The sequence below is a fragment of the Coturnix japonica genome, chromosome 5 (assembly GCF_054131305.1).
Source record: "Coturnix japonica strain WE chromosome 5, WE-NBRP24, whole genome shotgun sequence".
Taxonomy (NCBI): domain Eukaryota; kingdom Metazoa; phylum Chordata; class Aves; order Galliformes; family Phasianidae; genus Coturnix; species Coturnix japonica.
This window is the reverse complement of record NC_140667.1, coordinates 43,979,972-44,007,883: the sequence shown is the minus strand read 5'-3', so window position 1 is coordinate 44,007,883 and position 27,912 is coordinate 43,979,972. Positions and strand designations below refer to the sequence as shown.

Below are 27,912 nucleotides of genomic sequence, written 5' to 3'. Positions count from 1 at the left end.
TAGAAATTGAATGCATATGGAGAAAAACCACACTGTCCCTAATTGCTTTTCTTGTTTTGTGTCTTGGAAACATCAATAATTGTCAGAATACATGGAATGTTTTTGGTAAGTGTAGAAGTGTTTTGTTTTTTTTTTCCTTCTGAAAACATTAATCAAATACTTCAGCTGTTTCAGAGTGTGGCATAAAGACTAAGCTGGCAAGGGGATAAAAGAGGATGGGAACGATCAGATTAAAAAATCTAACAGAAAACTCTGGCAGATTAATAAAGAAAAATCCAGTGAGTCATTTCAACAGTTTCTTGAACAACAGGTATATTGTTTGGGCTCCTGATGTGTAGGTGACCCTGAAATCTCTAAATACTGCTTCAGGCTCAGGAGGTGCACTAGGAAGGAATCTATCCTGTCCCAGGAGCAGCTTCTTATCTCCTTTTCCTGTTTGTGTGCCAGGAGAGAAGTTTAAGGCCTCTGTCTGCAAACATGGCTGCAGGGCTTATATCCTATTTGCAGTGTAGAGATATTTTGCAACTAACAGTATTGGTTTTCTTTCTTTCTTTTCTTTTTCTTTTTTTTTTCCTTCTAAATAAAAACAAAAACAAAAAACATTCCTTCTGACAGGTAGAGAGAATAAATGGTTAAAAATTCATCAGGCTTTTTCATTTTTGTTGTAATTGAAATGCAGTATACTTTACAGTTTGGAAACTAGTTTTGAACAAAGTATAACTGTAAACACAATGAACAGTCATGTAATGTTTCAGTTGGACTGGATATTCCTTCTTTGGAGTTTATCTGTAGATACTGATATGGAGAGAAAATCTAGAGATTGGTAATATTGTGAATTGGTATTTAAGAGTTAGAACAAATGCTTCCTTCTTTCTTTTTCTCCCTCCCATCCAGAATCTTCTTGACATGGAAAGTGATTTTCTATCACTTCACAATTGCATGGCCCTTTTTAATGTGTACTTTAATGCGATTCTATTTTCCTCATCTGGAGATGAGGAGAAAGCTCCCAAACTGTTAGAACTGCTGATAATGGTATTGAGGAGTCGTACCCCAATTTTTTCAACAGGAGTCAGTGCACCTTTTGAAAACCTCAGTAAACAGCATTTAGTTGAGTAATGCACAAACTGATGACAGTGTGGCTTCTGAAATGAAATGGGAGACACAGCAGTTTGCTAATTGTTGAAATGTTTTATTAAAAAGTTTAAAATGTAATGCTGGAGATGTTCCTGTACAGAAACTCTTCATGTCCCTGAATTATTTTTCAGCACTGGTCTGCTGTGCTTGCTTTTCTACCCAGTTTTCACACGTATGCAGAAAAGAAATGAAGATTAAATGCTTATGGTTTTCATTTTTTCCTTCACCTTGAATAAAAGGAGATGATTTTTTTTTTGTCACAATGTTGTAAGAGAATGTTCTTAGTAGAAGTCAAATTATCAAAGCTGGACAAAGAGCCAGAGAAGTACCACGTCAGTGTAAAAGCACAAGAAGTGCTGAACTTACATTCAGCTTCAAGGAAGAAACACAAATCACAGAGTGGAGGAGTTTGGAGATGCCACTGGTGTGAGATACAATTGATTCTCACAATGCTTCCTCAGTCCGGTCTCCCAAGATCTAAGCTTAGATCTCTGTGAAATTAGGCTTTGCTCATCTTTTCTGAAACTTGGTATTTTTTTGGTACTTGGTTTGCAGTGTTAAAGTTGTCAATTAAGCAAATTAAGAGTAGAAATGGAAAAGCAAAGTAACAATTTGTAGAAAGAGTACATATCCAGCATAATGGATGGAAAAAATGGGCTTTGGGGGCAAAAAATGCCTGTGGGTGTGTGGAAGAAAGTATGGAGCCTAAGTACAGAGAGGAGGATGCAAATCTGGTACAATCCCTTCTGACCTGATTATAGAAACGGAAGAGAGATGGGTGGTGGGATAATTTGTGGAACACATGACCTTGTATTCCAGGAAAAACTGGGAGGAACAGCTTTAACCCTTGAGAAATGCCTTTAAATGGCAAAGGCAGTTGAACTCTTCAGGGAAAGGGTAAAATAATACCAGTCACTTGTGTCAAAGAATCTTCCAGGCTGCAATTAAAGGAGCTCAAACAGATTAACAAGGAGAAAATGTAGCATCTTATCCACAGTGCATACTTCAGACAATGACACACAAAGTAAAAATCCTCATTGCATATCAGGGCAAGGGAGCATGGGAGGGCAGGAGGACAGCACCACGCATGTCCCAGTCCCACAGTACTGGTTTTCTGAGGCTGCTGATGGGGCACACTGCTGCCCTGCTGTCCCTGTGGGGCATCCTGCAGTTGTGCAGGTAAGTGGTTCAGTGAGGAGGGACAGCTTCAACTGACCTGTGTCGGGAGTGAGTTTGGCTGCAGCACTGAGGGGAATCAGCAAGAGAATGCAAATCTGGGACGTTGATCTGGGACACTGATGGTAGTGAAATGGAGCACATGGTCATATGTCTAAAAACGGGCACCTACGGGATATGTGGACGTTTGAATTAGACCTTTCTGGTCTGTAAGGTCTGGAAGAAACTTCTTTTTCCATCTAAAACTACTTGCTGAATAGGGGACAGAAATCCTTTTCAAGGACTGCTATGCCTGACAGCTCTTGTAATGCCAACTCTATTTGGTGCTGCTGGATTAAACCAGGCCAGTGCATACTGGCTACAAAAGCTAGTCAAGGCACCTGATAACACTTATGAGACTCTTGAGTATAGACAGCTACAGACATTAGCTTGGGTTCATGGGTGTTTGGGTACAACTTGAAGCGGGCACTGGAAGGGTATCTGAACAAAGTGTGAGTTGATGGTTTCCTCCCTGATGGAGAGGGCACCCCATAACCACATTGCTGAACAGGCCAAAGTGAAGCCCTGTGGCAAATGCTGCCACACAGATGGTGAAAATTCAGGTATGCCACACTGGTCAGTGACTCCTATTGATCTGAAAAACTACAAGCTATTAAAGAAACATCTTTTCCAGAATCTAGGTTTTGCTGACCATGTTTCTTGGTGTGGAACAATTTCGCCTCCTCACCTGTGTCTCAAGTGGATAAGGAGCGTCAGAGCCCTGGCAAACTGCTGATGAGCATGTTTTCAGGCAGTGCAGATCATGAGAAGTTTAAGGACTACAGCACTAGAAGTTCCTGACCAAAAACTGCAGGTGGTGGCAGATGCACCGAAGGATCCATGTCCTTGAGTGTGCAGCACAGGTAGCTTTGTGGAAAAAGTTACTGAATGTGTACCTTAAGTGTGTCATGAGATACATCTCATTGGAACTGAACTGATCTCTCAGCAAAAGCCCAGATCCCTTTTAGATTCCCTGATCCCATCCAGGTTTAACTCCTTTAAAAATTACCAGTTAAGAAGTGCTATTTTTGTTTATTTATTTATTTTTGCAGAGAAGAGCAGAAGTAGCAATAAGATGCCTTGAATTAAATGAATGTTCTCATATAACACCATGCTGGGAGAATTTATCGGAGCTGAATTATTAGCTCAGTATTTAGCTGATAACTTTGCTGCTCAGAGTTTACTTCAGATTTTCAGGATGCTGTTCTAGAGCACAGACTGTTACATTGGGCATTAAGAGCTGACACTACCGAAAGCTGCTGCATTCCTATAAATACTTTCACTTGATACATTTCCATTTAAAAGCAAGTAAAAAACAATGGTGGTCTTGCTTGTCAAGGAATTATGATGTCAGGCAACAGCATGGTCCTTACCCCTAGCTGTTCAGCAAACCTACGCAGTAGTACAGGAGTCTCTCCTTGATGAAGGAAGGGGAAAAAGGAGAGTGTTCTCTATTCATCCCGAGGCAAAGCAGTGACCTAAAATGAGCAAATATGGCATTTTCTGATTTCTGTGGGGCATTTATTAGCATCAGTGAAATAGTGCTCACTCCATGGCTAGGAAAAAGTAATTGTTCTTTGAATTCTAGTTCACATCAAGCAGACTGCTTTTAGTCTAAAAATATGCTCCATAGTGACCTATCTGAGAATAATTTTGTGTCACTTTCCTAACTTTTTTTTTCTGACTTTCGCTTTATACAGAGATTTATAGCCTGATGGCTTAGACTTGTTTCTGGGAGTAATTGTGACAATACTTTCTCAGCAAGGAAGGGCCCTGAATCTGGAATGTGCTTTCCCTGGCAAGTGCTGGGTGGTGGCAGCCTTCAGGGTGTGACTGCAGACCTATTTGTTTAGTTCTTGTACTTACCGTAGGGGTTTTTCCACTGTGTGTCCAGCTTTGGATGCCAATACTTTTCTCCCACCTGTGATAGCTACACCCTGTAAAATATACATTGCAGAAATTTGCTCATTCACATTGCTCAGTGACTGGCTGTGAAGTCTTCCACTAATTGACTGTTCTGTGCATGAAGAGAGTCTTCCCTTAGTTTTGTTTTTGAACTTGGCTCCTGATATTCTCAATTCATATCACTTAGTTCTTTTGCTGGGAGGAACAACAACCAATTAGTTTCTCAGTGCCATTCCTGATCTCACAGACCTTGAATAAACAGAGAAAATATATTTGTCGAATCTTAAGTCCATCTTTCTTCAGATCAAATAATATTGCATACAAAGAATTGCTTATAACTGAAAAAACCCATCTGCCAGGTAGGTAATCACAGAGATCAGCGTGATATCTTCCAGCACCTTTTTTCTGGTAAAGCATAGAGAAGACAGGGCAAAAGCTGGTATCATCCACCCACCTTTTTTTGGAGCTGATTCCTCTTAGGTAAAGACATGAAACAGCAAACGTTCTGCCAAACACACTGCAACTTGGAGATCATGTTAGGAAACATGCCAGGGCCAGCACTGCCTCATATCTATAGTGGATATTGGCAGGAAGTTCAATGCAGGGTAATCAGAAATGGTTCTAGAAATCTGCAGCTCCTTCTTGTGCTCTCACAGTGAAGAATTCACCAGCATTTATGTTTTTTAATGTATTTTGTTTCTTTGTTTGTTTTCTTGACGAAACTAAGAGACGAATGCTAATACCAGTGCCTGAGGAGAGAGAGAACCCATCTCCAGAATACAAGTATCATGGTGGCTTTACTGATGTGCTTTTAGTCCCCAAGATCTTCTCAGAGCTCCTTCATAGCTCAGCTGGCAGCTCCAGGTCCTTCTGTAATAAGTGATTGATGTAACAGTGTGCCAGGGGTGGTGAAAAGTCAGGGTGCAGTTCTGTTCCTGGAGCGTCAGTGGTGCTGGCTCATGTACCAGCTGCCTGAGATTTGGAGGCTGTTTGACAGCACTGCATCTACTTTCCTGTACTAGAGGACAAAGATGCCTTAGGGCTCCTCCTAAGGAGTATCTTGGATCATGGGTGACTGTTGTTGCTCTCTCAGTTATTAAAAATAGATGGGTCCTGAGAAACTGTGAGATTTGACTAGGGCAAGCAAGTTTCAGGGATACAAGCTCAGCAGTGATTAGCCTGTCTCTGTACTTGGAGAACAAACTGTTAGTAGGAGAGATGGGTAGAGCAACTGCATTTAGAAACTTGTTTCCAGGGAAACATTAGTTTCTCTAGAAGACAACCCTGAGACATGAAATTTTATATGACTCTTGGGACAAATGTAAGTTTGAGGACTTTTTTTTCCCCCTACTTTTTATAGCAAGTACATTCTGCTCCAGATTTATCTGTTTCAGGCCTGTATGGTAAAACCTATTTTAACTGCAGAGTCCGGTATCTCAGTGGATTTGATTAGGAAAAGGGCCCACACAAGCTGCAGTTTAAATATCTGTTACTTGCATAGCAACTGCAGTCAAATGTGCACTTTCTAAGCATGTCCTTATTCACAATACAAAATGGGACTTCAAGAACAAGACTCAAGACACAACTTGGCTTCATGTGTGTCATCAGAAAAATCAATTAAGAGTAGCTTTTATGTAAATTCAGTGTAATGATAATTTCTTACTTTTGTTCCTAAAATTGCAATGATTGATTTAGGAAGCTTATAGAAATCCAGAGTGAAAGGGCCAGGTTGTACTGTCCAATGTGTTTTCTTTGACTAGCCCTGCCTCCAGAAACCACAGTTTCATCTTTTAACCTGTTGACAGCTTCCTTACAGGGTAGGTTCATTAGAAGACCAAGGTAGTGAGTAAAGTCTACATTCTTTACACTGGGAATTTCTGTTGAAGTCACCCAGACTGTGAACTTCCATTTTAGTTATTGTTTTGAAAATTGTAATTAACTTATTTAGAAACTCCATTTTTGTCTTGGGTGCACATTGCCAGTGACAAAAATAAGCTTCTTGCTATGTAACTGTATTTCTAGACTAGATTTTATCAGTTTAATCTTCTTTAATGGAAAGGGTGATCTGGAGGTATATAAAAGAAAAAAATTATATAATTAAACTATAAGAATCCTCTATTCGGTGGAAACAGAAGTAAATAAATTGGATACTTTTCCAGGGCAGGTATTTATATAGTTCAAGGAAAGACTGGATGTTGTGTTGAGGGACATGGTGGGAGCTATTAGTAATAGGTGAATGATTGGATTGGATGTTCTTTTAGGTCTTTTCCAACCTTGGTGATTCTATGATTGTGTGAGCCAATAAGGGGGTATTTCAGAAATTTAGCATCTTTAGTTTTCTGGATGAGGTAGGAGAGAGGCTAATAAACTTGGTCTAGAGGATTTGAAGGGCCCAGATTCCTTGCTGCTTGTGTGTTAAATGCTGGAGTCTTTGTTTGCTTGCATGTGTGAGGTTTAATGTGAATGTCCATGAAACAGCTTTAAATTTAAACCTCAGTGCTGAAAGAACACAGTAGCTATTATTTATGTCATAATAAAGTTGACTTTTATATTAAGTCTTCTTGTTTTACAGACAAATAAAAGCTAAATGTTGATGGCTATCTTTAGCTGTGGATATTGTCACAATGAATCTCTGTGAGATCCATCTGTGCCCAGGGCACTGTGGGATGTGAAGTGAGTGGGTGACAGAGGCTCTCCAGACCTTAGGGGAGTTGTGCAGCATGTTCTGGTGTCACTGCATCGAAACCTTATTAAATTATGTGCTTAGGGATTTCTGACGAGCTTTTCCTACTTAAATTCTACCCTCATGTTTCATCTGGCATATCTCCTTGTAAATAATTATACTGCTGTCTTTAGTTCATACTGGCTTTGTTTGCTTTTCCTTTAATCATCAGTGTTATTTGCAGATCTGCAGAAAAGCAGGAAAAACCATTTTTCTGACAACCTGTCTCCAGTCAGGCTATTCCTGCCAACTCTGTACACACCATGAAAATGAGAAGTGTGCATGTTATTGGTATTGCTGTTGCTGACCCTTTGGAAACAAACAAAAAGTGAAATAACTGGTCTGGTGGCCAGACACAGCTGTGGTCAATGGTGTCAGCTGAGTGGCAGTAAAACAACATGCAGTGAAGTTATTTTTCAATCAAGTTAGGCTTTACCATACTAATCCACTGAACCTGCAAAAGCTGTTTTCAGTAAGCTCGTCACTTTATTAAGTAGGAGCCAAAGCCAAAGGAAATCCACTTAAGAAAGAAAAGTTAAACAATTTAATTCTGCAGCTGTAGAAATAAATTGAAACAGTGGAGTTACATTTTCAAAGCCATTCTTACAGCTAAGTTGCAACCATTATCATTAATGGAAAATTAAAATAAAAGATAATGAAAAATTTAGCTCTCTTTTTCCAAGTGAAGTTACTTCAAACAAAAATGCCATCTTGACTCTCCCAGTGCTTTTAAATAAAACAACGTTTGTGAGTAAAGGAAGAACAGGCTGCTGTGATGGAGTTCTGTTACACCTCAGCTACTTCCAGTATCATAGTGTGAATAGGTAAAATGTGTTGCTGTCTTTACAACTTTACTGTGTTGAGGCTGAATATTGATCAATTGCAAACAAGCTAATTGAGGAGTGACACACTTTTATCAGGTTTCTTGATGGGGTAAATAATCTGATTGATCAGTAGTTGTGACAATTGTGGGTAGATGCATCACCAGAATTTGTCCTATGTGTAGTTTATTTTCTATACATCTGTGCCTAGCTACATGGTTCTGGTTGAAGTACCTGAGTGCTTCTGTAGTCAGTATGTGTGGGTTTCATTTCAAGATCCTTTCAAAGCCTGGAAGATTCTTGTGTTAAAGATGATAAGTACAGGCAGTATGGAAAGGAATTCCCACATCCTTTTTAGACTTTGGTTGAACTCTTCTCTACTCTTCTCATCTTTTGAGCTCACACTCTTATATACCCAGCCTTCTTAGCAATATGTCATAATGCAGTCTAAATGCAGTTTGGCATTAAGAGTCCTTTTATTTTTTCTAATGATACCTCAATTTCAAGGTAGCTTCAAAACTCAGTGTTTCTCTGTTGCCATGCAAGAGGCTGCAATCAAGTAGTTATGTTCCTGCTCTGTTGTTTTTTTTTTTCTCTGTGAAGATTTCATTGTGTTTCCAATCCCAAGGGGAAGTGTATGATTATATGATCATGTTTTACTCATGATTACTCAATTCTCTGATTTGACTTCACTTGTACCATGTGTTTGTTGAGTGCTTTGATGAAGTTTATTGCCGTCTACACTTCAGACCTATGGAGTCCTTGGAATACTTAATAATGTCTTTTCTGTGAGCCCAGAATGACAGACACTGGGAAATGTATGGACTCAAACTTTCAAAACCCATGAGTCAGGTCTTAGATTTCTCAAATGTGGGGTTTGCTGTAGGTAATTTTGTGACCTAATCATATAGCTGTGAAGATTAGAAACTGTTCCTAAGAGTTAAGCCTCACCTCATCAGACTATGTTCTAATAACTAAGAAGTCACTGAATGATGTGAGCAGGGCACACATCATTGCTAAGCATGAGCCTTTACCATGTATGTAAGCTTCTCAACTTGAAGCACCATGCTAAGGCAAAATGTCTCAGATATAGTACTACTGATAGAATAGGGATAAAGGCTTTTTTGAGTAAGACTCTTATGCAAGTAGATAAATCATAGAAATAAAGCAGCTTTGAAGTCTCTACCTCTAAACATAGTCATGACCTTAGTGAAGACATCTCATCATCCTCTACCACCCCAAACTAACTGTCCATGCTCATGTCAGTACAACTGATCTTAGTGTTGTTGACAGGAGGATGCTGCTGACTTGTCCACTCCTGCCAGAGGCTGCATGCAGGGCAGCCTTCCTGCTGCTGCTCATGTCTTTTCATATTTTAGTGGACTGTGAAGCTGAGTTGGCTTTTCCTTAAAGAACTCAAGTGTTCAGACCTGAAAACAGTGATATAATTGTTGCCCTGTGGGGCATGAAGGAAAATGGAGGATGAATAGTGACTTTTCTATTGTAGAATGTGTATATTCTGGTTCTGTAAATAGCTGCAATTCAAAAGGTGACTATATTAAATATTAACCATATCCAGCAGGTACCAGCAGTCCTCTGTGCTAAAAGTGACAGATGTGCCTCTTACAGCAGAAAAAAATATGCAGAATGGATGCATATTGATGAGAGCTCTTCTGATTCCTATGGCAGTAGGAATGTTGTCAGTCTTCATGCTCTACGTTATTCCCATTGCACAACCTTCATGGTTTGATATGGCAAATGGATAAGAAGTACAAGGAACATACAGTGAGTAGAATCCTGTTGTTCTGGCTGGAGGCAAGAGATGCAAGGTAGTGTAGAAGCAGATTGAATTAAACAAGACAGGGACCTCATCTGATGGTGTTTAGACAATAAGTGCTCCCTAGTCAAGGATTCATATACACAGTAGGCCAGTCCTGCTGCCAAAAAGCTGCTTGATGCTCTCCCTTGTGCCAGCCAAAATGTTTGCTAAGCTTCTTACTGGCACTGCAGATCTGAACTGTATTAAAGGGTATGTGAAACAACGCTTCTGTTCCATGCAGCTGGGAGTGAAGTGGCACTGAGCAGGCTGTGCCTGAACTGTTTCTTCTCATGCACGAATAGCCTCAGGGAGTGGCTGAAAGCACCAGGAAGCTGGCAATAAATTGTTGGAATTGGCATTAAAAGTAAAATAAAGAAGACATGATTCAAAGGGCTGCATAAACTCTGTGGACCCTCTGACAGAAGCTTTCTCTCTTTTCAAAGTACTTTTAATCCTTCTGTGCTATGGAGTATGACATATATTTGAGGGCCTGCCTTTCTTTGGAGTGTCTAATTACCTCTCTTCTGAGTACAAGCATTGCTAGCAAATAAAATGGCCTACTTTCCATTTTGCTTCCATATCACTTAAATCCATCTCAGGAGGGAATGTTATGTATGTTGAACACAGTTCAAAGAAACAAAATACCTGCTCTTTCCATGAGCTTTTTTTTTTTCCCCCTTGCCCTTGGAAAGGCGTGATGCACCAAGAGATGTATTAAAGGAAGCGTTTGATGCATGTGTGATAAGTAGCTGGCACTCCTCTTGCATTGTCCTGTTCCCTGCTTATGTTCCATCACAGTCTGCTGTAAGCCTCCACCTTTTGGTATTCAACACCTGCAAATTAAGCTAGACCGTCCTAGCCATTCTGGGCTTGCTCAATTTATTTCTTCCTTATGGAAAAATGTTTGTCCCTGAAGCTCTTGGTGCTCCCATTTTCTCCTTGCTAATGGGAAATGGTGCTATGTCTTGTCCCCAAGGATGTGAAACTCCGATAAGGAGGATCACAGGTGCAAACTCTGTGCAAACAGAGAGAGTATAGCAGAACAGTGACAGTGTTTTGTTTGAAATAAGGTTGTCTTGCAATGAATAACACTGTATCCGGAGTGCCTGTCTGTTAAATTCTAAATCTGGAAACATCTGGAAATGTCTGTGAATAAACGCACGGTTGGAACTTAATGATAAATTATTTTAAATGTTTGCATTTTCTTCTCTGTGGATGTTTCCTGTGAGGTAGGAAGGAGAAGTTTTCATAGTTTCTGTGGTGTTCCCATTGAATTTTGGAAAAAGAGCTGCAAAAAATAGAGAATAATTCTGCAGCAAGTACCCCCTCCCTGGAAATGCAGGTGTACTTCTCCTGAAGCATACCTTGCCTCTTCATCTGCAGTGCATCTCAAAAAGGACCTCTTCTGCAGTTCATCTTTTTAGCCATTTTAATCTAACTTTAGCAGCTCACACTCTACCTTCATCCATTTTTAAATGGTCATTGCTTGCTCTACAAAACAGCACATTACAGTGTACTTCCAATCTCTTACATGATGTTTATGGTTTCATTTTTCTCTTCATTTCTCCAAGAGCTGTTCCATACCCTTATGTTCAGATCGTGTGTCTGGCCCACAATGGACAAAGCATCTGCTTATTCCTCTAAAGCCACAGGATTTGGTGCTAGTTAATATTAATCTCCATAAATCTCTTCAAGTGTTTGATCTTAGAGCTGCCTGTTTTTCTGTTTGTTTCTAATACTCATCTGACTACCATATTCCTCGCTCTGTTTCTGCTGTGTTGCTTAGTAGCTTTGATGGCAGACATCAACAGGATGAAAAAGTGGAAGGCAGGATGCAGTGTGATTAATTCACATTTTTCACTATGGAGATCCATCCAAAGCCTCTCCCTTTCTTGAGGATAGCAGTGTTTTGGTGTCATGTGCAGTGGATTACTCTTCCTAGCTTTAAATTCTGTTTTGCAGTACCGCACATAAGGAATTAAGTTTCACTTCTGGACCTCTTCTAGTGGTGGGTCCTCTTGAGAAGACATCAAAATTCCAGATGAAATTAGATGTCTCCTCAGCCCTTCTGTTTCAAACTATAGTTCTTTGAAGGTCCTGGCCATTAATTGCATGAATTGAAATTCTGTGTTAGAGACTGACTACTATGAAGCACCTTGGGAAGCTGCCCTAGGCTTCTGTTTGAAAATGAATGTATCGCTGGTCTCCTGTGTTTGTTCCTTCTGCTCACAAGTGCAGATACTATAATCTCAAATGCACTCAAGTAGTTGATCACCAGCCTTCTAGTGCTATCTGATGAGTGTAGGAAGCGGTGGGAATCTGGGCACTGTGCTGCTCATCTGACTCTGAATACCAGCAAGCAACCCTGACTCACAGTCCATGTTTTGTTGGGCTTCTTTGCTCATCTCAAATCATTCAGGCTTTAGTACTGCTGTCAAAGCTAATGTAAAGCAGAATATCTTATTGCTTTTGATATCTCAACAAAATTAAGTAGCCAAAAGGATATTTTTCCTCTCTGGAAGGAAAAAGCATAAATAATAAGGAATGTTTTACCATCTAGACTTTCTAGATTTGCCACAGTAAATAAAGAAGAGCAGTGGAGATGCAGCTGGACTGGACTTTGTGACTACCTCATACTTGGTTGAGGTAGGATGGTTTCTGTAAGCTGCTGCTGTTTTCTTCTTAGGTGCTGCGGGATGAGCACAGATATTTGATTTAGCACATTATCTAGCTGCTAGCTCTGCTGGTGCAGATATCAATGTGGATAATGAATGATCTTTTCCATGTCAGCAGTAGGGAAACAGTTGTGCTAGTGCTGCTAAAATCATGTTCCAAGAATTTGATTCAAGAGTTGTTCCCCTAACAAGAGTTAACTGGTACAGGCTGAGTGCAGTGATGCCAATGATGTCCCTTTCAGGAGGATGCTCCTGATATTTCTTTGAGCAAGTGAAGGGAATCAGACTTGTTATACTCAGGTAGGTAGAAATGTTGTAAGAAGAGGTTGAAACTGAAGTTAACCATTTCCCCTCAAAGCAGAGCTCATCACACTGGCAATGGCAGAGGGTTGGAGATTCTGCTGGCTATGGAGATGGGAGCCTAAATAACTCCCAAGAAACATTAACAGTCTCAGGAAGTGAAACAGTTGTAAAACCTGATTCTAGTACAGTCAAAGGCAGGAGGATACAGTGGACTCTAAGCCAGAAGAAATTCTCAAATCAAATTGTTGCAAATATACATTGTTCCTTATGGCCATTGCTGGTAATAGCAAATCCTGTTTATTTTCATGTACAGAAGAAAGTATTAAGCTCCTTGTACAACATATAGTATAACAGAACAGGTGGTGTGTGCAGTCTGAGAATGCTTTGCCTGATCAATGATTAAATCACTTATTAGATCAATTCCAAAGCCACCGAATTTAGCTTTATTACTACTTAGTAGGGCCCAGTAACAATCCCAGTAAACACTGATGTTTATTTCACTCATAATGTTCAGGACAGAACCGTATCAAACAAAAGTCAGATTTTGTTTGATAAGAATATTCCTGGTAAGTTAATGAAAAATTCTGTAATCTGTTCAATAACATTTTCCATGCATATGAAAAGTCATCAGAACAAAGATGTTTACTTTGTGGCTAAGGGTGTGGGGAGAGGAATCTTTACCATCTGCCACCATCAAATTACTTTTCATGAGGGAAAAATAAATCCCTCTCATTGGAAGCCATTTTATCAGCTCTGATAGTAATATTTTTATGTAGGATTTCTCTTCCAGAACCTAGTAGAATTTACAAGTAAATTCATCTACTTAATGCTTTGGTAAGAGGAACATCTGTCTCAGACACTGGAAGGATTGAAGTACTAAGAGTTTTTTAGAGGTCTTTTCATCCTGCAATATTTGTTTGATGTATGTAATCCTAATACACTGACTGCAGCAGTAAATATTTTGCTGTAATCAGAAATTGAACTCTGAAATAAACCTTTTTAGCTACAGTTAATGAAAACGTCATGCCTGTGACCCTGTGAGGTTTGTATTCTGCAGCACCAACCTGAGCTTTAAAAAAATTTGAACCAGTAAGGCTGGGAATTTGCAACTTTGATGGAAGAAAAAGCCTCAAGCTTTCAGCGCCTGCCATAGAAATTTAATAAGGGGGTCCTAATAAATGGGTCAGTTTCAACAAACAATTAACTTAACAACTTCATCTGGAAGACTTGGAGGCCCTGTTTCATAGGAGGTAACTTGAGAGCAGTTTCATGTTATATGGTATAGTTAATGTTTCCCTTAGAAAACCAGAATTTTTAGGATTTAATATTTCATGTGCTCCAAATTACGTCCAATTGGCATATGGTACACAACAAAGCCTTCAACCCCTATATAGATCAAAAAGAAAAAAAACTATATTAATCCTCTAAGCTGTTTGGGGGATTCATAATCCCAAGGAAAATATACAATTCTCGGGAATTCAGAAGCTTATAAAATAAATTTTGTGGGCAATTTGGATAAAATTATTCCTTGTGCTTTGATTATGCCATTAAAATTTGCACTTCTACAAATACGGAGATTTCCTTATAAGTACTGAGTACTTACTGGGCAGTGTAGCTGCATTGTATAGACTTAGAGGAATGTTTTTTCTGTATGTTGTGTTAGATCACAATGTGAGCTATTTTTTTCATCCTCTTATAAAAATACATAATGGAGATTAAGTGGCTCAACATGTTTATTCAAACTCTGAGGTTGGATAAGCCAGTCACAGGTAGAAAATCTAATTGCACTTCTCCCTGCCCTTTATCATGCTGTTCTGCAACATCCTGTATCTAACATCATCATCCTGAACTGAATGTCTGACTACTTATTGTAAATAATGCCTCAGCCATTATGACACATACGATTTCTTGCACCTCTATAGGCAAAAAGTAGAATGCTGTGCTAGGTAAGATACATGTGTCTCAGGTGTTTGTTGTACAGAAACTTACTGAGGCAGATCTTGGTTGGACATGCCAGCATATGCAAGATGTCAGTCTGGCTGTGAGGTAGGCATTGGTTGCTGATAAGGTGAACGTGAAAGTTATTGCATCTGAAGCCAAAGGCAATCAGCATCCTCCCTTACAGTTATGTGGCCAGCACCACCATTTCCCTCTTAAAAATATTAATAACAGCTAGATCTTGTATCTGTAGTGGTTATATCCTCAGGTAGGGAGGAGAAAGAAGGCTTCTGTACATGCTGTAACACTGGTAGCTAGCAAGACATCTATGTAAGTAGCAAGTGAATCTAAAAGCCAGCTTGTTATGCAGGTTTGAATGTCATCTGCTGACGATATCCTGAATTAAATGCTAATAGCTTTGAAAACAAAGTTAACTGACCTGCTGCTTTGCTTTCGGAGTAATATCCATACATGCAAATCAAGCAATTTCTGAAACTATGTAACCACACACTGACAAGAGTTGCACTCAAATCAGTTTCTACATTTTTTGGTTCCTTCATGTGCCCAGCCCTGTGGTGATGTGCCTCCAAGGATCATTCATAACTGGTTATACAGCATCATAATAAATAGTATTTAAAAGCAAATCGGTGTCTGCTATCTCCAATTTGCTATTGAACAGAGTGACTGGGATTGGCTTCTTGTAGGTATTGCAACAGCAGTGGCGTTTGAGGAGATTTGAAGGAGGAAGAAATGACATCAGCAGTGTATGCCTGAGGAATTCCTAGTCTAGTGAGAAAGGAAATAGTGCCACAAAGGGAACCAGCTGAAGTCTCTTGTCCATACCAACTTGGCCTTGAGTTTGCTCAAGAGGTCTTTTAAACTAGCTTGGTTTCTCTCTGCAACAAATTAATATTTTCCATTTCATTTCACAAACTAGAGTGTGTGTTTTTGTGACTTTTTATTTGCAAACTCACTAGGGTGAGCATATTGTATCGATGCTCTGATATCTCTTAAATCAAAAAGAATGTGGGATGGATCTATGGTGGCTGTTGCTTACTGCTAGTGTAGGTGTGGGACAGTTCATTTATTGCATCTGTCCCAGAACCTGTGTTCTTCAGTAAGATCACGTGCCTCTGCAAAACTTTAGACTACTGTGAAAGCACGCTGCATTTGGGCTTATTGGAAGAGTATGGAAGACCTGCTTCCTGTGAGGTGGTCAAAATTCCTCTTTATATCTTTGTCTCTTACATCAAGATCTGAGTATAGCATAATTGAAATAGTAGTTCTTAACTTTTTACTGCCTTCTAGTATTACATCTTTGCCTCCAACCCTCTCAGTCGGCATCCTCCTTTTCCAGCATAATGCACAGGATTTGCGTGCAGGCCAGCCATATGGCATATGTAATTATTGTTTTATAATGGTGTTATTGCTCTCTAGCTGCCCAGTAAACCCAGTGCAGTTTCAGTAGACTATATGCAACAGCATATGAACTTCAGACTTGAATGATTTTCTTCACTTTTATACAAAAGTAGGTGTGAAGGAGAAAAAAAGATTCCATTTAATTTATAGAAACTATATAAAGTTTATAGAGTCTCCACAATCCTCACAAATGAAAAGGCTGCAGAGAGGAGGGGCTGCATCAGAAGTGGGAGGTCTGCAGAGCTGGAGAAGAATAGCACTTAAAGGCACGCATCAGTAAATACCTGTGCTGAACTTTTCCCATTAACTCCATGGGCAAGCAGATGGCCTGCATTAGGGGCTTGTCTGCCTTAGGGATTTTAGAAACAAGTTTTCTCCCCTTTCTTCCTCTCCATTCAGTTATTATTCCTTTACAGTAGTACAGCACTAGTGTCTGTTCTGGTGTTATCGTTCTTATTGGAAGGAGCCTGTTTGCTTTTGAAAGGTTTGCTGAGTAGTCTCAGCAATCTGTACATATACATAAGTGCTCTCCTGTGTGTGCCTGGCTTATTTTTTGGTGTGTGAACTTCCTGAAGCAGTAATACCAGCTCAACTCACCTATCCTTTCAGGCATATGTGCAGCTCTAATTTACACTGATGGCAGAATTTCTGCAGCAAAATTAAGAGCCACAGTGTCCTCTTTTGTACAGACAATCTAAATAAGCACAGCTCTCACTTGCATCCTTACTTACCCTGAAAATAAAAATTGCCAAAGTGTTTGGTGAAAATAGGACTTGGCTGAAACCGAGCCTCTGTAGAAATTAAATGCTTTAGAAGACTTCAGTTTTGCTTCTGTGTACCCTTCTGTGTTTCCTTTTCAGTTTTGGTGGACATTGGACATCTGTCTAGCCATCCCACCTGGTAATGCAGCCAGTCCCCCATGACATCCAGGAATCCCAAACGCAGCTCCATTTCCTGCTGCACTGTCTGCCTCTTTTCACCAACACATGTATTTAAACAAAAAGCAATGTATCTGGGGACGGATCTGGCTTAACTTTAACCTCTACTCACCCTCCAAAGTTAATTTTAACAGATCAGTTGTTGAAGTTACACCCTTGACTTTGCGTGACACGTGGCGCTTCTGAACAGACGTGGGTGTGTGTGAGTGCATGGAGAGGCAGCTCAGGGGTTGAGGTGCTGTTGGGAGGGAAGCCCAAGAAGGATATGACCTGTCTCATGGTTTATTGTATTCTGAGATTTGTAGGTAGTAAATGCTGTGGGTATTTTTACAGATACTCTTGAAACCTAATATAATTTACAGTTTAATTTGTAGAGAGCTGTTTCAAATCTGTGCAGATTCTTCTGAGTTTTTTTAAAAGAAAAGCCAACAGCAATAATTAGTTTGGCATTTTGCATGTTTTCTGAAGCACATAAAGGGTAATGACTTTTTTAAACCATCTTACATAAAATCAGGTTTTACAGGAATAAGAGGACCTAGAAGGCCCAAGTGACCATCAGTGATAGATGTAATTCATGCTGAAAGCTCTATTCCTATACATCAAAATAAGGAAAACAATTATTATATATATGATTAGAGGCTGCTGACCCTTCAGTTAAAATGATCAAAAAAACAAGATTAAAATTTGATTTACGGAAGCTGCTACTTAGCCTATAATTAGGCTGACCAATAAAAACAAGCCAGACTTTTACAGAATGTGATTTCCCAGTAGATGGGTTACCTATTTTAGCATGGCTGAGGAAACAAGAAATGATTTTAGAATATATTCAATATACTCTATGTGTAGATTGAAATATGTAACTAGTTCTAATGTTTTTTGTTTATAAATTGCCAGATTTCCTTAATTCTAGTGAAACTGAAGAACCACTTGAGAATAATTGTCTCTAAAATGAAATATCACTTTGTCAGTCTACTTTATTTATTTAAAATTTATACTTTACTCTTTTATTTTAGAAGATTAGTCAGAAATATGATTCCCCTTGCACTTTTGCTGTAGTTTGCTATGGAAATGGATTCAGGAAATGGCACATGTGATTAAAAACTCTTCAGCTGGCACAAGAGCTATTTGTACAGCTCCCAGTGTACAGCACTTCTGGCAAGTCAAAAGTGCTTCTTGTCTTACTGCAATATAAATAAAATGATTAATCAGTGTAGAGACTTTTGATTCTGATTTTTTCTCTTTTTATTTGAAATGCACTAGTTGGAAGATTGGGAAGATGGCAACTTTTCCATTCATAAGATTGAAGACCAAATTGTTGTGTTGACTAATGTGGTCCAGTTTCCTTGTGCTTGTTAGTTAAGTACATTGGAATCCACAGCAGCCCAATTTGCATGTGGGTGTCAGGACAATAATTCCATAAATTGAAGGCTCAAACCACCAGCTCAGTCTAACAACACTGGAGAGCTGTGCACAACATGTTAAAACTCAGCTCTCAAAAGCTACATTGAAGACTGCAAAACTAAGAGAACTTTCTTCCTATGGAGTTCAGAATGCATCTACAAGTGCATAGCTCATGTCTGGATGAAGACTCTATGTCTCCTGTTATGGAACATATTTGTCTTATTTGCAGGCCTCCAATGAATTCTGACTTCTTTTGTGCATAAGATTTTGAAGTTTCCTATAAGTGTGCTGTCTTCTGGAAAATTAAGTGCTGTGTTTTTGTTGTTTTTTTTCTGATATTTGTAGTGGAACGGGAAAATGTACAGAAGAGGACCTTTACAAGATGGATAAACCTACATTTGGGAAAGGTAAGACTGGCTGTTGTGATATTGAGATACAAGGACACAGTAGGAAGCAGACTACATTGGTATATTTTAAAATAGTTACAATTTGTGATCCAAGAGGACTTGTGTATAGGGAGAGGTTTGGAGAAGAATGAGGGCAAGCTGGAAACATGTTTCCGTATAAATGAAAATTCTCTTTCAGGTTCAATAAATGCATGTCTGGCTTTAGGTCATCTCAGATATCTTTGTGTCTTCGTTGCTACTGACTGCATGTTTCTGTAGAACCCCACATAGCCACATAAAAACGATCGTGGTTTAGGCTGCTCTGAAGGGATGGTTGCTGTGTGTTCTCCACGACTGGAAGTTTGAGGCATAGCAGCCAAAGATGGATCAGTCCTCAGAACCTGGCTTTGTCCCAGATCTCCAGATGGGAAGCATTAATTACTTGTTGTTCGTTTTCCGAAGGCCTGTATGATGTGATCTTTACATATCCATTTATGTTAGAGAACAAATTCTTGGACATCCCATATTTTTGAAGTATAATTGTTTCTTAATCAAACAGTAATGCGACTTTTAAAGCCAATTTGTTGTTCCTGTTGGTGGTAGATAAGTACTAACTTTCATGAGCAGTTAGACATCCAGAGGAAGGTTTTCAGGTTGTTGAGAATGAGAAGAGAAAAAAGAATCTTAGAATTACTGAGACAGAAGCAGTGCAGTTGTGGAATGAGACAGACCAGCAGTCCTTGGATTCCTTGGACTCCTTGGACTGGAGTTTGGGCTTCACAGGGCTGTTAGTATCTGTGGCTAAGTTTCATTGAGTACAGATAGGAACTAAGTTTGGGCTATGAGTTAAATTACGGTCTGGATTGTGTGCTTCTTGTGAAAAGACTGCACTTCAAACATGGTAAAGCAAAAAGGGTTTGTAGAAGAAAAGCATTACATATATAGTTGCTTAAGTCCTCTACTATGCAGTGAATGTTACTGAAGGAATAAAAGGGTCTTCAGTCTCTCTAGAAAATCAGAATGAGACCAGTTGGTAATGTTTGAACTATCAATTACTCAGAATGAAGACAGTGATTCCTCTGGGAATTAGGCTCTGGGGCTTTAAATTTGAAAGTTGTCAGAAAGGTTTGTCAGGTATGTAACTGTGGAAAAGGTCTTTCATTTACAAAAGGAATTAGATCACAAAATGGCTGTAGGGAGCTGTTAATTCGTCTGTGCCAAACATATGAAGTCTTAGAAATTTTGTGGGTAGGTGAATTATTTTCTCTGGAACACATACAAATTTTTTACTTCTCTGGTTCAATAAAGAAAAGTGCTTCTCTGAAGAAAGGGCAAAAGTTTACTGGTACATTATTATTATTATTATTATTATTCCTGCAACTAGCATAACAAACATATCCATGTAAATAATGAGAACATTGCTAAAGCTATTTCTAATTACATGTGATTTCACAGAAACACCCTCTGAGGAAGATGGCTTCTGCCTTTATCCTTGAAGAAGCACTTCTGTATGCAGACTGGCTTCTTTTATAGGCAACATTGAAGGCCTCCTTGTATTGTATACCTTCTTAGGAAACTTGTGGCATGGTGTGTGCCCTCTTAAAGCGTGCCATCCCATGTGGGTCATCTTTTGAGAGAAGATGGCTCTGGTAATGGGATATCTGGGGGGCAGCCTACATCCTATGAGTTCTGGTGGTTCTTGTTTTTGTTAGGAGTGAATGAGAAATCTGGAAGCTTCGAACTTAAAGCTTTTTAAGTCTTGAAATGAATGTTACTTTTCTTTCTTTAAGTATGGAGTGTTTAGTTTAGTACTCTTGGCTAAATTAAAGACTGGTGACAAAAATGTACAGCCTCATTTTGCCAGAAGCAGCACTTAACAAAACAGTAGCGCATTGCCTGATCAGAAATAAAACACCTTGGTTCTTTAGGGACACAGGTGGGAGTGATAGCTGAATGGAGCATCACTGCTGCAGCTGAGACTGCCCCTAAGGGCAGAGCTGACTTCGCTGTATGCCTCACAGCACTCAGCATGACACCTCAGAGGAGTGGAGAGATGGCTCTCTTTGGAGAAGTTTGCTGAGAAGAAAGACGCAATACATTGCTATTTAAAGTGCTTAGAAAATAGCGGGATGTGGAGTGGTACCACCAGGAGCATTAAAAAGGAGACAGGAATGAGATCTGAGATAAGTCCTTTTCTGATTTCAGTTACTTGGGTTCTGTATCTGATTTCTTTTATAGGCAGAATTGCCAGTGATGTGAAGAAGAGTTGTCAGTTTCTTCCTGCAGGCTGAGATTTATTTCCAGTATCTCTGTCTTGTAAAATTCTCCTACCAATTCTCTGTAGTAACGGTGACTCACCAAGTAGGGCTATTTTAAAGCTACCTCATTTCTTTACTTCACAGTGCAAACCTCCTCTGAAAGTGAGAGATTTGTTTATGGATATACAAGATGGCAAAATCTTGATGGCACTACTGGAAGTCCTGTCAGGACAAAAACTGGTATGTATGCAAGGGAGAGAAATCTATGTATCTATGGAGCTCCACACATTAGAAGTAACACTATATGGACATTCAGATAATAAGGGAGAATTTGGCACTGTGTCTTGCATACAGTAAGAAGTATTTCAGCAAATATGTCATTATTTCTTTATGCTACAAGCTGCTGTCCTGAGCTGTAATTTAGATCCAAAGGAAATCTGTAACCATGAGATACGAGTGGTGTGTAATCATTGTAAATGTTCCTTCCTGCTGTGTTTTTTTTTTTAACGCTTGGATATGTTAATGTTCACATATTCTGTTTTGAGTTGGCTCAAGCCATGTTATCAAGGAAACATAAATTTGCTGGAGAAAGCTGTATTATTTTTTTAATCCATGAATTTTCTTTCTATTCTGTCTGAAGACATTATGACACTGAGTAAGCCTGGTGATGCCGTGTGCTTTTGTGTGCTGTTGTGAGTTTAGCTCTGGCTCAGATTTCTTTAGTCTTACTGGTACGGTCTGAATCAGAATGATGAAATTTCACTTACCAGAATCTATTTTTTTCTTTCATTGTAAGAACTATTTAAAATTCCACGTACCAGAAATGGAATTGCCCAGTGCAAACATAAATGACCAATTACAGTTGACTTCAGTTTTTTCTTTCTGCTTAAACCTTGTCAGTAAGTACTCTCTTCTGTGGGGATGCCACTCTTACTTTTGAACAAGAGGAGGGACCGGCTCTGCAGCCTCCACATCACTGCATGTGCTGTGATAATTACCTCATGCTGCTCCATACTGCAGAGTGAATGCTCATTGTGGTCATACATTCAGAACCACCTATTTTTTTAATATTCATGCAGTTCGGGCTGTAGCAGAAGCTGTGCTGTCTCTGTCTGCATTCACACAGAAAGCTTTGAGAGCAGGGTGGAAAGGGACTGGAGGGGAGACACATCACAATAATCACTGGTCTGTGTGCTGGAAGGTCAGGGAGGGAGGCCAGACTTGTGTTGGCAGCTGGATCTTCCTGCATACATGATCAAAGCAGGGTGCCAACATGAGATTGCAGGGAGACAGCTATGCAACAAATCTGCCAAAATGAAGGTTATTGCTCCCACCTGCCTATGCCTGCTAGCAAAACTGCTCATGCTTCCTAAGTAGAATGACACCATTTAATTAAAGAGAAAAAAAAAATGTGTCTATTATGATTTTTTTCAGGTAAATTTGGTCCTGTTACTGAATGTGGTTGGGGCTAATTACATAAACAACCAACCTGGCAGGCTGAGGAGAGACGTAACATTTAGAGAGCAGGAAGATGGGTTGCTAACTGTTTTCTGCAGCCGGGGCCAATCATGTAGTTGAAACACTTTCTGTTTGCTGGCTTTTTTTAATGCTTTGTGTGAAGGGGCGCCACCACTTTTAAACACTTTTTGGCTTATTTTTTCTAGATGCATGAATACAAATCTTCAACCCATCGCATTTTTCGTTTGAACAATATAGCCAAAGCACTTAAGTTCCTGGAGGACAGTAATGTGAGTATTTCTAAAGGCAGCTCTTAATCTCTTCTCTGGATGTGTGTCACAAATTGTAGTTGTTGTAACTAGGGTGATGCATGGCATGTACATAAGAAGAATGTACTGCTTAAAGGCACCGTGATTTACCTTAGCAGCAAGGCTGAAAAGCCACATAGAAATGCACAAAGAGAACACCTACAGAGTCTAAAACAAGGATTATTTGTTCAATTCATAATGTAAAGGTTCAATAGGATTAAAGGACTAGGAATCCAATATTAAAAGAAAATTAAGAGAAATGCAAGTAGTCTTTATGAACGGAGTATTAGAGGCATTATTTCAATTACTTTGAAGGTAGATGGCTTTCTTTCCTTTTATCAGAAATACTTTCAGTCTTACAAATCATGTATTTATCTGGTAAACCACTGCAGCAGCTGATCATGAGTCAAAGGCAAGAGAAAATTAAATCTGGTAACATGAGATAAATGCATGATTCCAGGAATCAAAACCTTATAAGGATATAACTTTCCTCTTAGTGTAGTAGTACTGCAGCATCACTTCCTAAAACCTGACACAGCTGGAAGGGAACAAGCAAGATCCGACCTTGTAGCTTGGAATGATTTGGTCCTCTTTGAATTTCTCCCATTAGAGCTTTCTTCCAAAGCGTTAACAATGTGACCTGTATCTTAAAAGTTCTCTGCTCTTGCAAAGCTATGTAATGGCGTCAAGAGAAGTCCCCAGCCATACTGCAGATTATTTATATCGTATACTCAGATCTTTCAGAATGAGGAAGACAAAAGTGGACCATACACACAAAGGGTTGCAGCCTCCTTGTAGTACTGAAAGATCTTTCACCTAATATCTGAAATAAAGTTCTGAAGCTTCTCCACGATATTGTTTAGGATAAAATGTAACTGATGATCCTATTAACTCCGGTATACAAATAAAGGAGGGTTAAGCTTCATAGGCAAGAATAGGCCTGAAGTATATGTGTGTGTAGGGACAAAACCCTGCCTCACAGAGAATGCTGTATCAGTAACTGATGCCACTTTGCTGCTTTCTTTTAATGTGCTTAATTCTTGCTCCAGAGATCCTGTAGTAGTACTCATCAGACCAGAGGGTAACTGGAGCACCAGTACAGTAATGAGTATGATGCGAGGCATTACTGGATCACTTTCAACCTCATAGATTTTAAAGGTTTTACCCTGTTTCCTCAGAAGAGGATGTGTAAGGTCAGAAAGTTGTCCTATGTCTTCCACATATTTTAGTCCTCTACTGGGGGACTGATCTGGCTGTAAATGTTTAGGTCTACATGGGCTGCTATAAAATTGTTAAGAAATATCTTACAAGTTCTTAAATTTCTCAACAGCCTCCCAGATTATGCTTTTCACACAAAGCCAGCTAAGGCCTGTAGCAGATGAGATTTTTTTTTTCTCTCTGTTGATGTCAACACATTGTAGAGCTGCAGCTGAAGCATGTCTGCTTGCCAGGACCTCACAAGGTGACAATCCAGAACTTCACTGAACAAAGCCATGGACACAGGCAGCCTTCTAATTAGCTCTGCCAAAACAACTTCTTCCCTATTTATTTCTTGTTTCCTTAAGATTAAGCAGCTGGTAGCTTGCAGCAGTTTGCTCAGCTGGAACAGGTGACAAACATAAGCAGAAGTAAGAGAACAGAGCCAACACAGAACAGTCTAAGGATGAATGCTCATTTTGGACAATTATTAAAACACACCAAGTTTTTAAACTTTAAACTTTTAAAGCTTTTAAAGCTTTCCTGTGCCAATTACTTTGAAGCTGGTAAGAAAATCTGAGCCTTGAAGTATGACAGCCAGAGGTGTCTTCATGCTGGGATTGAAAACTGTTGTGCAGACCACTAGATAAAAAGCTATTCTGCTCTCCATTTTTCAGTTTAACCAAACTTAGTGAGAGGTAGTGATGAAAGTGCTGGCAAAAAGCCTCAGCTGCCAAGACCTTCAGGGTTAGATATTAAACCACAGTGGGTGGAACCCATCAGCGTACGCTTCTGTGGAACTGGGGCAGCAGGGTGAAGCAAAGTGATTCATCATGTATGGAATTCCTAAATAAACGATAAATGGGCTGTATGCTGGGCTCTGAGTGCCATGTACAGTACTGACAGCTTCCTTGCTTCCTCTTTCCTTCATGAGCTTTGCCAAAAACAAGTAAATGTTGTCTAAGAGAATAACATTCTGCTGTTATTATGTGGAATAAACTTCAATGTAGGAAACTCTAGGGTTTGCTTGGATTATGCAAACCTATCTTCTGCTACCTGATTTCATCAGAGCTCTTTGACAAGCAGCGTAAAGTGATATAAGCAAGGAGAAGGGAGATGTGTAGCAGAACAGAAGTGAGCAGTTCTTAGTATAATTTCAGTTTTTTTTAAGAGAAGTAACCTCAGTCCTGTCCTTTTCCTCAGGTTTTATGTGCATTCTAGCCAATCTGTCACAATTTAGACAGAGAAAGGCAGAAGGTATATGCCTGCCCTCTGCATGTTAAGATCCTCCAGCAAGGACACTGTCTTTTTCTGTATTTGTACAGATGAAATACATTTGTACTCTTAACTGTGAAAATGAGCTTGTTGCTGTTCTGCAGACTTTGCTAGAGGTTTGGAAGGCTTGAGCTGAGAGTTCAGTGAGCAGAGTGGCTGTGATCAGGGCACATTATCATTAAAAGAGATTTCAATCTTACAGTTAGCTGGTTGGTCAGCGGTGGAAGTGTTCCTGATATAGCTTATGGTCTCAGTCCAAGCCATTATATATCTTTGTATTTACACTGTTTCATCTGAATTTGTCTCTGAATTTATGACCTCTTCTACAGGTAAAGCTCGTTAGCATTGATGCAGCAGAAATAGCAGATGGAAATTCCTCTCTGGTACTTGGGCTAATATGGAACATAATATTGTTTTTTCAGGTAATAAAACTCAAATACTTTAATCATAAGTCATCAGCCTTCATGTTATCAGTCTATTCCAGCCAAATACAGGTTTTTTTAATTGATTTTTCATCCTAAAAAACATAATTAAGCTTGCTAAATGTGACCTTTTTTTTCCTAAGATGTGCTAATTTTATACCTGGAGCTGTTTTCATTTTATGTCATTGAATCCGATTTGATGTGAATAGAAGGCAATTTAAGCCCTCATTTGACTTGGACCAGAATTAGCTTCAGATTATTCCTTTCCCTTCTCCCCTGTGCCTTCTCAGTACTCTGCTCCAGATTCCCTGGACCTGCACCAGTGTCTCAGGTTTGGTTCCAGGTTACAGTTCATTTTCAGTATCCTTATCTGGATCTGGTGTAACGTGGTGGCAAATTCCATGCAGAATCAGTGACCTCTGGAGGCTTTATCACCATGGCAGAAGTTCACAACTGATAAAACTGAGTTAAACCTGAAATTTAATTTAGCCCCAGGTTAGATTCAAACTGCTTCCTAATCTACATGTATTTGAAAATGACCTTCTAGACAATACCAAATTTTAATGAACAGAGGGAGATGGAGGGAAGGTTTCTGCAGTTCTTGGAAGACTATGAGGTTCTAATGCTCCTTCATTTTCTTGGGCCCATTTCTAAAATGGCTCTCAATTTTGAAGTGGCACGAGGGTTTCTCTGTGTGGCTGAGCACTTCAAACCAGACACCACAGCATAGCACCAGTTTGGCCAGATAGACTTGGCAACTTCTGGCATGGAGGCACATGAAAGCAGCATAGTGAGTACTTTGGACTCAGCTATCCATGCTGACCAAGGACAGGATGGGAATGCTGTTGCAGGTCACCATTTCTTAATGTAAAATATTTCACCCAGATGGGCCCTGTGAAGTGAGAAAATGATTTCAGTTAAGCTAACTGCTTTTTCAGGATCGGTTTCTTTGGTTTTGGTTTAATATGAATTTGTTCTGTTCAATATTAACTGATTCTGTGCCCTCCCCATTTCCTGGGGTTGCAAGCTGGGCTGCTGTGGCTGTCACATCTGTGCAGTACAAGTTGAGAGTTGTTCAGTTATGGTCCTGTTATCTTAAAAGTGTGCTGGCTTGCCTGAAAACATTCAGTTTTCCATTCACTCAGTATTAAATCGGTGTTCTGTGTGTTTCACTTTTTATTACAGATTAAAGAGCTGACAGGCAACCTCAACAGGAACTCCTCCTCATCCAGCCTCTCATCTGGGCCCAGTGGGCCAGAGTCGGACACATCATACCCTAGCACTCCTAACATAGAGAGAAGCATGTCTGTCACAGTGAAGGACCAGCGAAAAGCCATCAGAGCCCTTTTATTTTGGGTTCAGAGGAAAACCAGAAAGTAAGCCAACATGCTGTCATAGAAAACTGTGTCCCATCTGTCCTGTTCAAGCAGAAGCTCATCTCTCTCTCCTAATGTACCACCATGGCAATGGGTTCTTCTGGCTTTTAAAGTCAGCAGGCATAAGAGAGATTTTTATAGTCTGCAGGTAGATGTATCACTGCACACAAGCATCTAAAGCAGCCGTCTGACCTTGAAGCAGGCTGTGCTGCTTTGTGGCTTGATGTTAAATATTAACTTGCACTAATCTGTTTGGCACTATTTAAAACAGGATCGTTCCCTCTTCCCCCTCCGTGCAACTTCTGCACAGTCTATTAGATATCTTTTACTAATTGAAGGGTAGGTATAAATAAAGGTTGAAATGTAGAAGGGGAAAAAAGCCATAGTGAAATACTTTAATAACAAACAACCTTTTAAATTAAGCAGCAGCCTTGAGGGAGTTTCTCTGTGTGCTGTAGAGTGCCTGCAGAATTTTTATTAGAAGTTTTGTTTCTTCTAAATTAAATATAAAAACTGGTCAAATCTGAGTTTCCTTAATTAACTTTGGGGTCCGTTTCCATTGATCAACACATCTCTCTCTACTCTGTTATAAATTCTTTCACCAAAACATTTTGACCATTAACACCAGGTAGAATTGCTGTCCAGTTGAACTTTTTTAGTGTGAGTTATCCAGTGCACACATAAATGCTTGGCATGTATTTTACATATAATAGTATCAGAAAGGGCAGTTGCCAGAGATAAAAGAGGGCATGGGTCAAGCTTACTAATAAATGTAGGATAGCTGTATATTCAACATTTTTTGTCTGCTGATAGATTTGTATATCCAGTTTGCCCATGAACCCAGATAGAAGTTCTATATAGAGATCTGAAGATACAAATTTACATCTGAACTGTTTGGTCCTCTGGACCGCATCCCTTGATTATCTGCAGTGAAGGTAATGG

At 39.5% G+C, this 27,912-nt stretch overlaps 1 protein-coding gene across 2 annotated transcripts in view; it reads left to right on the top strand.

Annotated features, from left to right (window-relative positions):
- Nucleotides 1-27,912, top strand: part of CLMN (calmin) — a 67,992-nt gene that overhangs the window by 26,970 nt on the left and 13,110 nt on the right. For both annotated transcript variants that reach the window (XM_015865361.3, XM_085550538.1), the window contains 5 exons: nt 18,636-18,697; nt 21,079-21,174; nt 22,599-22,682; nt 25,502-25,594; nt 26,780-26,970. In XM_015865361.3, coding sequence (XP_015720847.1) covers nt 18,636-18,697; nt 21,079-21,174; nt 22,599-22,682; nt 25,502-25,594; nt 26,780-26,970 — 526 coding nt within the window. The remainder of the gene's footprint in view (nt 1-18,635; nt 18,698-21,078; nt 21,175-22,598; nt 22,683-25,501; nt 25,595-26,779; nt 26,971-27,912) is intronic.